The 12,629-nt window shown below is 38.6% G+C and overlaps 1 protein-coding gene across 1 annotated transcript in view; it reads right to left on the bottom strand.

Moving 5' to 3' along the window:
* Positions 1-3,821: 3,821 nt before the first annotated feature.
* Positions 3,822-12,629, bottom strand: part of LOC140243418 (uncharacterized) — a 90,677-nt gene continuing 81,869 nt past the window's right edge. The window contains exons 20-29 of the mRNA XM_072323101.1: positions 11,424-11,593; positions 10,760-10,952; positions 9,815-9,905; positions 8,908-9,014; positions 8,214-8,301; positions 7,324-7,487; positions 6,375-6,401; positions 4,835-4,966; positions 4,392-4,531; positions 3,822-3,965 (exon numbers count right to left, since the gene is read on the bottom strand). Of these exons, the coding sequence (XP_072179202.1) occupies positions 3,822-3,965; positions 4,392-4,531; positions 4,835-4,966; positions 6,375-6,401; positions 7,324-7,487; positions 8,214-8,301; positions 8,908-9,014; positions 9,815-9,905; positions 10,760-10,952; positions 11,424-11,593 (1,256 nt within the window). The remainder of the gene's footprint in view (positions 3,966-4,391; positions 4,532-4,834; positions 4,967-6,374; positions 6,402-7,323; positions 7,488-8,213; positions 8,302-8,907; positions 9,015-9,814; positions 9,906-10,759; positions 10,953-11,423; positions 11,594-12,629) is intronic.

Here is a 12,629-nt window from a genome sequence, read left to right on the forward strand (position 1 = left end):
CTCCTTCAATGACTGAAGAATAAAGCGCAAATCTGCATCATGTCCAATTGACATAGTCAGACAAAGAGAATAAACCCTTTAAAAAAGTTATGGAATAAAAACGAATTATCGTTTTGACAATGGATTCGTGATACAAGTCCCAGAGGCATGTACATGTACTCCGTTTTGATAGACAGAGGTGACAAGTATACTTAAACTTGAACATGCTGTGGAAATCGGACTAAAACAAATCAAACAGGCTCGGTCATCTACATAATACTGTCAATCTGAGTTTAATACAGTAAAAAGTGAAAAAAAACGCGAAAAAAGGGGTTGACCCAGGCGAGTTCTATTGAGATAATGTCAAGTGAGATTATCAAGACCATGCACCATTGCATAACTTCGCGCAACTACAGGGTAACTAGCAAGACACTGCCTGTAAAAAATAAATCAATATACAAATAAAAAAAAAAGATAAATGAATAAAATTAAGAAGAGATACTCTATTGTAATGCAAGCTGTCGCTACAGTGGTAATTATAAAAACTAAATCTTTATCAACTGATTCAGATATGAACAGGCATGCATATACGTACGTTCGACCTCATCTAATGTGTCTCTCACATGTTACATAATATCACTGGTAAAAGCTGCCTACTCAAATTGAATGGTGTAAATGGAATTCATTCCTTATGTATGTATAACCTGTGAGAGCTACAGCCATACGTCCGTCATGTTTTGGAGAGAGAAACCTGTTTTTTACGGCTAATAATGAGAGCAAATTAAAATGGGATAAATGGGAAACAATTTAATCCGCCATAATTAGACGACAGTGTTTGTAGTTTGAAACAAAATAAAAAAAAAATCAAAGCCCTATTTCTTTTTTTTTTCTGTTTTCTTTTTTGTCGAAGTGATGCTGCGGAGGTTTTTTTTTTCTGTATTTTGTTTTTGTTCTTGTTTTTCCATGTACGCTTGAGGAGATAGGGAGACGGCCGTATGTTTGATTAGGATGGTTTCTTTTGTTCAGATGGCATTTACACTGAACCAGCAACAACAAATGTGTACCGCTCAAAACCAGCTACTCCGAGAGAAATAATTTACTTTACATGTTTGCCGTTGTATAGTTTATTTCGTTTTAATCACGACATTATTTTGATGATCACGCGAGACTATATACGTATGTTGGAATAATAAAGAAAGGTTTTCAATAATCGGAAACAAGCGGCACTGAGCTGAACGTCAATTCAGTGACAAATCTAAAGAACGAAGCGATTATTTCGCTGTCTGTCCTCATCGGTAATTCGTGCTCGTTGTCCAAGTATCCACTCACCTGTATACCTCTACGCGAATGGTTACAAATTCAACAGGGAAAGGTTTACAACAATTTGTTTTGACATGCAGAGAGAAATAACAATGGGCTGCTCAATATTGTTATAAAAGGAAGCTGAAACCAACAAATATTAACGCCAAGAAAAATTGGAGGTAGATACAAGAAAAAAGACATGCTTTAATGGTATACATGTAACACAGTTACAGGCACGCCGGTTTCAAGCCAGTTAGCTCGGTTCAAACCATCATCAACATGATCAAGGGGAAAGACAACGATGGAGAAGGTTATAGAGTTTGTCATTTACTAAGATTTTGCAGAGAAATTTAACACAAGTTGCCTCAGTGCAAATAAAAGAAAAAAGTCACGATGAATGTTAATAGAATAATAATAAAAAAAGATAAATATATTGACAACACTCTTAAAGACTGATAAAAATGATTAATGAATGTTGTTGAGGTCTGTGGTCCATTATTTTGTTTGGCCAAGCAAGGATTGATCCCCAAGATGGACCCCTTAACAGAAAAAGCAGTATTTTGTCTTCTGAAACCAAACGATACATGTATCAGACGGTTCTTGTCTAATTCTAAATGTGGTTAACTGTGGGTACCATAAGTAAGTGAGTCAGCGAGCTCTGATAACTACATTTTGATCGAACCATTTAAATATACCAGAATTAGTTGCTATCGTGACATTATAAGACACGAAACGAGAGCAGCACTGACCATCGCAATAGTTACATCCACCACAACCACCACTTTGGTGGCTCAAATTAAACTATATCACTAACATTCAAAAGGATGATATCGAAACAAATATCGCACTTCGTTTTGAACACATGAAACGGACAGATGAAAAAAAAATCCTGAATTCGATAAACAAACGCAAAGTTTGCAGTCTAACTAGTCTAAGCTATGAGAGTTTTACCAACATCTTTGTCACGTAAAGTACCAGCTGCATTTTCGACAGAATAATGTTTCACTGATGACGCAACGAACTCTTTTTTTTTTTAGATTGAGCGCGTGCTTCATCTCGATATACCCATCTCTAACTTTACAATGACGAGACCGCAGAACCTTTGTCGGTCAAAACATTTGCAACACACCAACGGCGCATTGAATTGTCATTAAAAACTATAGCGTACCATTAACATTAAAAGAAAGTAGTAAGATTTTTTTTTTTGTATTGCATCAACAGAGAAACAAAATCAACAGCGTACTTCCAATGTTGTCAACAAAACGTTTTCTGCCTCGACAAAGTTTATTTTCAATCCGAGTAAATTATTCATTGAACTGAATGTAGAGAAAATCCCACCGAGGTTTCACAATCACCTTTGATCACTGGCATCGAAAAGGCGTTTGGAAACTTAAAGGCGATGGGTGTAGACACTAGACAGAGTATATCGAACCGTTGACGTTCTTTCAAATGCTGGTTAAAATAATACTATAACTACAAGCAATCACTGAATCCGCGTGCTTGATGCCAATTACGATCTAGTCTTGATACTCGACAATCTACGTGATTTGTTCTGGAATAGCATATTTCACTATGAATTCGAATGCAGAATTTTTCAACTTGAAAAACCACACAGCATAGCAACCAATCATCCAGCTGAAAAAAAAATCGAAAATGTACTACTCAGCTTTTTTATGAAGTTGTAAGTGATGCGTTGGAGTGATCTGTTTTCTAACTAAAAACTGCATCATCAAAATACTGGTATGGGAAACATACAAGATACAAAGACATCAGGATACAAGCGTTGTGCTATCATACTTATTATGAAGAGATTGATTAAGCCACTGATATGCTAAATTCAATTCTATTCAAATGATCTTATTTCCATATAAAGTAATACAAAGCAACATACATAACGCTTACATGAGCGCATGGGAGGCGGAAGAAGGTAATTCTGATTTCAGACAATCACGTCACAACAGGGAAGAATTTTCGAGCGATTATGGAAACAAAAAAACACATATTCAATAAACTTGGAACTAATCTAATTGTACGTATTCAAATTAAAAGAATTATAATATGAGTTCTCGAAATGAAAATAGATTTGCCTAACTGCTTTTATATAAAAAAAAAACTTAACTCATTTTCATCCATATAGCTCAACCTTGAAAAGATCAATCAACGTATAATTGAAAGAAGAGAAACATTCAGGAGAAAAAAAAAGTCTATTCAAACCCTTGGTGAAAACAATGACATCTTAGGCAATCTCATAAAAGGCATCATTACTCGAACGCCACATCTTATAACTGCACCGCACCGTCCAGCATCTAAGAGGTAATCAACACTAAAAGATTGCAGTCACCTCCCCTTACACCTGTCTAACGTTACAAACCAACAACGACGATAACAGCAGCAGAAGTAGCAGCAGATACAACAGCAACAACAACAACGCCGACAACACAATGGGCGTGATGTTGTCACCAGTTGAGGAGCAGAAAGAGACATTGGGTGAAGAGGGACGGGCAGCAGGTGGTTAGGACGCCACCTGCGTTCTGTAGTTGCTAGCTGGGCGCCGAGGTTGAGAGGAGGAGCTTGTACCAGCCGACTATCTCGCTCTGCTCCAGCTTGAGGTCGTCCAGCCAGATGAGCGCCTCGCCGATCAGCGTGTTCCGACCAAAGCGGCCGCCCGCGGCCCACAGGGACATCTGTGATGGACACGGAAGACGAAATCAAACGTCAAGAGATCGGTTTTTACAATCATCATCAACAACAACAACAACAACAACAACAACAACAACAATGGCAACACAATAAGTGTCCGTATATGCGTGTGCGTTTGTGTGCGTCTGCGTATGTGTGTGTATGTGTCTGTCCGTCTGTTTACGACAATTAAGCAAAACAATCTAAAGACATAATTATCTAAAGCAAAATGAGTCTGATCCGTTACACTTCCATTACAATCAATGTAATGTTAAAGTGCTTTTAACAGAGTGCTTGCTTCTCGTTCAGTAAGAAGAACCATCATCATCACTGTCGTCCTCATTATCCATTTGAGTCATCTCCATCATAGCTGTGTCGAGATCGACATCTCATCGCTATTCATCGCCAAACCACCCCGTATATCATCTCACCTCAATGGCCACACCCTTGACGCCGGTGTGGTAGACGAAGACTTCGTTGAAGGTGGGATCTTTCTCCTGGCGACAGATGCGCGTCTTCTTCTTGGAAATCTTCCGCTCTCCCATCACCACGTAGGCCTTCACATACAGGTCTGTGGGGCAAACAAAATAAAAAAAAGTGTCTCGACAATTTCATCCAAGTTGTGTCCATAAACCTGGAGTGAAAGCCCTCCTCTTGCAGAACATAAAGTTATTAAAGTGCTTCGTGCTGTAACACTCATAATAACGCGCGGATCGATCTGTACTTCCGTCTGTACTAAATGTTCATACAAATTGTTATACAATTATTTTTTATTAGTGTATTTTTTCATGTATTTCTTAACAAATATAGAATCTTTAAGACCTTCTTTACTGCAAACCGATATACCTAACGAGCTAACAATGCATGCTCTTACCCGGGTGATCCATGGGTTTGCCCCTGTGTCTGATCTTGCGGCACTGGAACACCTGCACGTAGAGGTTTTCACCGTCGGCCTTATTTTCCCGCCTGAATCCGACCTTGATCTCTCCCGCGATTTCATATTCACCTGTAGAATGAGGAGATGTTGATTCACACAAAGTAGAGAAAACCCCAACAAAGCATAGCATTGTTGTTTGAGATTTAAGGCGTCTAGTAACTATGACAACAATACGAAATACTTTGACAGTTTCTCCTCTTTCTTCCCTTCTTTCTTTTTTTTTTCTCTCTCTCTCTTGTCCTAACTTTCTAATCTACCGTCATCTAAAGCTGCGTTTACACCATGTGTCAGCCCCGTTAGGCCATCGTGGACAAAACGGGATGGACTTGAAACAACGCCTTGAGACGGGATAGGCAAACGCGACAGGCCCTGATTGCCGTGGATGCCGCGTGTCAGATTTCTAGATTGTCATAAAATTTGCCACGGCAGTCCCGGTGCTAATTAGGAATCTTGTATGCAGCGATAAAGTGGGGTGAACGTGACAAAACGGGGCAGCACGTACTAGTAACAGGCCGTTACTCGAGGCCTGTCCGTAGCTGGACGCGACTGAAAATATTGATAGTCTAACCTGACCAGACGCCGTGAGAACAGCTTCTGATAGCAGTATGTTCACCGGGGCGAGGACTGAATCGAAGAAGACTAGAATGCGAAGGGGGAAAAACAGGAGAATGTCTCATTTACCCACGGCGCACTACATTTTGGGCAAACGGGGCTGCTGTGGCCGCCGGGAACATGGTGTAAACGCAGCTTTAAGCAACCGCACAAGATTGTCGGTTTGACATGTCTATGTTCTGTTCTAAGATTGTCGCATCGTATAACAGCAATGATCAAGTAAAAAAAGTAATTTGAGCTTTATCAGGGACGTTATCATAATCTATAAATAATCAGGTGTCGTGACATAAATGTATACGAGATTATGTATGTACGAGTGTGTTGTCCTCATATTTTCTTGGTACACCAGTTCAATGAACACCGTCTGGGCGTTAGCATTGATACTCTCTTCTTATTTCCTATTATTGTCGAAGCCAGTGTATCTCAAAATAGCTATATTTTTTCAAACGACTTAAGTAATCTACATTTAATTATCTAGCGATCAACGTCCTACAAGCTTAGCTTTTTAGTGGATCGCTATTTTCCAAAAAAAAAAAAAAAAAATTGAAGTTATTTTCTGAAAGCTCGCGAAGTATACATGTATACGCTTCGTTCCTTCTGATTATTGTGCATATGTTGATGTATGTAATTTATTTCGTACATGAACCTTTTGTAAAAGTTTAGACAACATCATTTCATGATATGTATACTTTGTATTACGTTTTGATTTTCGTTGATTGGAAATAAACTATGATTGATTGATTGATTGATTGATTGAGATTAGAAATATTGGTAATCAAATTGGATTAGAAATTAATTAGATACGAGCTGCTGTTTTTTTTTTTTTATGTGAAGATTACATGCTCACGAAAAATATAATCCTTACCTCTCAGCAGTATGAGATCAACCTGTCCTGAAATTACGTATGGAGAAAAAAAAGAGACAGGATAATTACGGAAAAAAAAAGAAGAAGATTGAAATGTCTTTCACATGTTCGGATTCATAGTGTTTTAATATGAAGCGTATTACTTACACCATTGAGGGTTTGTTTATGTCACTTTTCGTCCAATGGAGTGTTTGATTCAATTCACCTACATAACTCTAATTGCTGCACTGGTACTGATATGATCTCTGTGAAATACAAAGATTGCATAAATAGATTGACATTTTCTCTTTTCGATTACAATGATATTTACGTTCTTTCCTTGGATTCACCGTTCTCTTCGTGCCGTAGAACTTAGTATATACTCGTCAAACACATCAGAGTGTAGGTCATACTGTTGTGTTTACAGCGCTCCAAGATTTTTTTTTTTCTGTTTAATGATACAATGTGCGTGGCCATTGTAGCCCATTCTCACAGAAAACAGAGCAATATCATTTTGAAAATAGACTTAATTAAATAGTGTCTTTCAACTTGTGGAAGAGAATTTCCCCATTGTACCGAGCAGTGCATGTATAGAAAAAAGGACAACACGCACAAAACAAAAGTAGCACGTGACCTCAGACCCTGGACGACAGGACTAGTTCTTCATTCATTCATTCATTCATTCATTCATTCATTCTTTCATTTTTTTTTTCATTTCCAACAGAAACATATAAATATACTACAGAAATTGAATACATAGATTTCATCATAATACAAAATAAAGGATAAGTTTACAAAAAAAAAAATAAGTATACGGGAATGTTGGAAATGGGGAATTGACGTATATGCTTCAGAGTGAATTGACGTATATGCTCTTTGCTGGAGTCTGAGAGAACAACTATCTGAATTCTATGTTACGTCAGTCGGCAAACAGAGTAATAATGGATATAGACCAGTGAAACGGACATACTTGGCATTTCCGGGTCGACGACTTGGCCCGGTCCGAGATCGCCTCGTGCCAACCTCGTGACCAGGGTGGCTTTCATCTGGCTCTTCAAAGGGAGCTCCTGCGCGCTGTCGATTAGCGACTGGGTATGAGGTTGCACTTTCTGCTTCTCTATCCACGGTGAATACCTGCAACGGTTTTATTTTAATTTGATTAATGAGAGAGTAATGAACTGCAGACAAAACAATGTTGTCAGTAACGCTTCATCTAGAACTGTTATGAGAAATAGAAAATACTTCCTCTATGATTTCTTGTCCGATGCTAGCAATCCTTTATAACTCAAAGAAAAGCATCTGATATTGAAGCACATTATGTTCATGATTTCAATAGCTCTGTTTAGCCAATTTCATAGGCAAATGTCTGAGGGATTGTTTAGTGTGTCAGCGTAAAGCGCCGCTGATTCGATTTACTCGATTCAACATATTTAATAAAAGGGCAATGAAACACAAATGTAGTGTACATTCGTGTGAATTGAGTAAATGCAGCAATATTACTAGCACACATCAGAAAATTCTGAGTAAAATCGGACAATTCGTTGAAAAGAAAAATCCCATGTGAGGAAGATATAAAGAGAATTCCGCAACGTTTCCTTTTTTATGAAAAATACATATTCCTTTGTAATAGGAGTAATATTATTTCCCTTCCTTTCTAACAGAGGTAAGTCAAGTGCTCTATCGTTATGCTAGGAAAGTAAAAATATGTTGAATTTTCTTTATATCGTTTTCCATACGTGACGTCACAAAATGTTGTAGTCTTCTCATCCAGCGATGGTTGCGCCAATACTTTCAACATTCATGTGTTCTGTTGTGTTGTATTGGTATTGCTGCATTCCCTCAGTGTACAAAAATATTTACCTGTCGTCATCGGATGAAATCTTGTGGTTTTGTAAGTTTTTCTCGTTCATCTCTGGAACCTCAGTGATACCCAATTCGGCGACAGACTCTGTATGAGGGGAGACAACTAACGAAAGTTAGTCCAGTTATTACTCTTTTTTATACGTGAAGGAAGCAGACCTGCAAAACAAACAATCAGTCCGTTTGGTATGAACGGTATGCGACTTTGAACTTTAACGGTATGAACGGCCGTAGTCAGTTTGCTTGTAGAAATTCGTGCATATTCATTGATATTGCTGTATAACTATGTACTGTACAGAGAAAGCTGTCCTATATAACATAACGACACAAAACTGATATACGTATACCGTGTCGTGGGATAATGGACATACGATATAAGATGGTGAAGTGTTTTCACCTTTTTATCAACATCACTGAGAATGACTGACGTACCGAAAAAAAAATTGAGGAACAAGACAAGCTTCCTGAACTTTAACGGTTTATCCTAGGTTTGAGTCCTGACCGGAGCGTGTATTCCTTTACGAAAACTTTCTCGTAACTCAAGAGTATAAAATGGGTACATGGCAATGCTCTGGTAATAACGATGCTGTACGATTCTCTTAATGAGCATAACGAACATTGAAAAGGCTGCCTTAAGAGGTTAACTGGATTAAAGAGGACCAAATTATATCACTTTGATATCTCTACATCCTACCAGAACGTCTATTGCAGGTGGATTGGCGTGGTCGCTGCATCTCCAAGCTGCCGGTGGATCGGTACTGGGAAGAGGCAAGGCCGTTTTTGCTTGGCGTTAATTTAAGGCTGCATAAAGAAGGGCGACAAGACCAGAATGAAATCAATTTATATATGTTACTGACATCGGCGCTAAGCTCCTTAATATGTTTTTCAACTTAAGTCAAAATCGAAAATAATTACCCCCCCCCCAAAAAAAAAAAAAAAGGAAAAGAAAAGAGATTGAAGCCACTGACATCCGAAGAAAATTTTTCCGTCATTGTATTTTTTTTTCATATGCAGACGTCATATTGTACACTTTCGTCGGAAATGAAGTAAAATGGAATGAAATGAATGAAATAGTGTACAAATACACAGAATAGTTCTTGACCACGAGTACATTATGAAAATTTCGAATGTTCCTTCATAATATTATGTCTCAACATCTCCGTAGCAAAGACACACAATTACTCCGTCTTCTTTAGGTTCTGCGCATCCTGAGCAGACGTTGCGTGAGCGGGTGCTCACATAGGTTCCTACAGAATCATCAAATAATAAGCAGTGTACATAATAATGATTTTGTTAATACATTTGTTTGACGGTTATGAAAACTCTCAAAAACATGGCAAATTACGTCGATGCAGGGCAATTTGTCAATCAGTTGCAACATGCAAAACCCTTCCACAAGTTACATTATACGTTTCGTTTATTGCTCGTTCCTTTCCCTCAGTGATTGTATATTGTATCGTGCGTTGCGACAACTCTTCTGCATGGAAAAATGGCAGAGATGGATTTGGCCTGTGGCAGCGACATGATTTCTTCTTTGGCCTCCTTTATGTACCACTTATTTTACCACTGGCATTATTGTCAGCAAAGGGGTGGCAACGCACCTGTTGGTCTGTCGGGGTGCAAGCGTTTCGCGCTGGATGACTGGATCACGATGATGACTGGTTGTTGGTTGCTCTTTGGTTGATTGGCTACCTGTAACCATGCAGTTTAGAAGAAAAAATGTCAAAATTATTGAAAAGAATATACTCCCCCTCATAGGTTTCCTTCACGATGCTATCAGCCACACTCACAATTTTATTGCATTTTTGCATTTACTGTTGTCTCCCATATCCCTCTCATTTCACGTTCACACCAATACACACAAAACGCTGCTTGGCTGCTTACGACCATTATTGATCACAAAATGAATTAGTCAGCTACCTTAGGGCGCACACCCAAACTTATCTCTTACTTCTCTGAACTATATATTTTTCTCGGGGGCATTTCGAGAATAAGTATGAGTACTAGTATAGACGGACAGCATTCCCCACGAACATCTACACATGTTCATTTCTTTACTGAGAAGCAATGGATCTTGAATTGTGACTTGGACCATTATTATATGTAGAAACTTGTGGCAATCCAAAATAATGGTGACACGTGTTGTAGATATCGAAAAACGTTTAACAAAAATGTGATTTCATTAATTGCATAGAAGCTTGTGGACCGGAAGTTCGTTGACGCAATGCGTCTTCCAGTCAAGCGTATCTCTGTGAAAACGCTATTCAGTGATCATGGTAGTGAGTAATTCTGACACAGCTCTGGAGATATACAGTCTCAGAGCTTAGTTTTTCCAGTCAAGCATATCTCCATCGGAACGAGATTATAATAATATATCGAGTAATTGTGAAATAGAACACTGACATGAAATAATAGTCTGAAAGTAAAATTCTTCCGATCACATTATAGTCACGTCGTTTCATTTCAGCTATTCTACCCTATCCCCCAACAGACATACAAAGGAGGAAGGAGACAGGAGTATAGCCTGGAAAAATTTGCTGCCATACCTTGCGCTCTCGATGCTGGATCGGTGCTGGTGTAATTAAAGATGGAGATTTCGGGCGCACGTCCGCTGCCGGCCTGCCGTTCGCGGACGAGCTCCGGCTTGCTGCCGGCACAGTCCTCGACGCGAATGACGGGCCGGTGCTCGAACGTCGTCTTTGTGCCGACGCCATTGGTCTCCGACAGCGATTCGATCACCTAATGTTAGAGAGGAACAATAAAACGAATCAATTGGTGACAGATCAGTTAAGAATTGCTCCAGTCAGACAGCCCCTTATTCGATTGTTGAAATGATGAGAATTCAGCAGATCACTGGCGGTAAAATCCCGCATGAGTACCGTTTCAAGTTTCGAGTGGAAAATGCTATGCTATTAGACTAATCGTTGATACTGTTGAATTTGGATTTATGAAGCGTGGAAAAATTTGTGACATGAGAGCCCTGTTTACTAAAATGTTAGACTAATTTACAGTCACTTTATACATGGTGACTGTAATTTGACTCGTCCTGAATATTGTTAAAGTTGTATTGATGCAAAGTGGAAAAAAAAAACAGTTTTCGCAAGGCCCCTTGAAAGATTTGTAACACGACAGCCCTATTAACTCGAGTACTACAGTCACCCAGTGCATGGAGTGACTTTTGCACTTTCAGGAGCGTGCGTCGATGCTTACCCTGCCGTTGCCATTGACGACGGACTGCAGGCTACTCGTCCGCTGCCCAGCGAGACTGCACATGGGTTTGGCGGTCACGGTAATTTTGACGGAAGTACTGACGGTGGTCGTAGGGGGCGTGGTCTCTACGCTGGGGGCTTCGGGGATAGTCTCGGGTAGGGAGTTCATATCTGTGGTAGACAATTTTGAGTGAATTTCTTGCAACGTGATCATATTCATTGTAGATATATATCTGATACTACTTATTTCCTTGTATTATAACGAACTTCATGTAAATGTGTAATGAAAAACCATTATCTTATATAGGTATATATATATATATATATGTATATATATATATATATATATATATATATATATATATATATGTATATTAGAAAGTAGTGTCCGTGTGTTGTCATGGAAGATAAATTTTCATCTTAAAACAAATTCTTATAAAATTTTCCGTTATGCTTAAATGATTGTACGTAATACTAAGCAAAATGTTGACTATCAAAAAACGCGACTTTTTGCATAAGACCAATTACTTTCTACTAAGTTTGATGTGAGGCACTGACCACCAAACAGAGCGAATTGGTTGTGAACACTGTCTTGTTCAAATTTTTTGTTCCTCACAGTGGAAGAACACGAGGATTTAGGGCTTCTGGATATAGTATATAGTGAGCACATGATGTGAACAGTTGGAAATTATTATAGGTACGACACATGCCAAGGCAATTGTTTGTGACCAAATTTGGTTAAATGACAGGTCACGGAATCAATGCCTGAATATAATCGTAGTTCAGAAAAAAAAAAGCACAACATCAACAACAACTCGCACTTATTTATTTTACAAGTTGTATGCAACTTTTCCCACAGGCTGGGAAATAGGCTGGGATATCAAGCTTTTGATGTGATAAACTTACATTGTTTTTTACGATAACTTTTAATGAACCACGGGAAAGAATTGGCGCGCTGGTGGTTATACGTCTTGAAACACATGCACATGAACATTCTTTTCCCGTGAAGTTTTATGCCCTAATGTTTCCAGGGTTGTTAGATTTCGGATTCACAAACGCGGCAAGTATTTCACAAATTATATTAACAAAGATTTGTCATTGGCAACGACAAATTACAAACACGTGTAGTAAACTTTGCCAGCGATTTAATCTAAAATAATGGATATGAATCAATAGCTGGTGATATTATATCCCACACCTGTACTAC

This window comes from Diadema setosum, chromosome 2 (assembly GCF_964275005.1).
Source record: "Diadema setosum chromosome 2, eeDiaSeto1, whole genome shotgun sequence".
Taxonomy (NCBI): domain Eukaryota; kingdom Metazoa; phylum Echinodermata; class Echinoidea; order Diadematoida; family Diadematidae; genus Diadema; species Diadema setosum.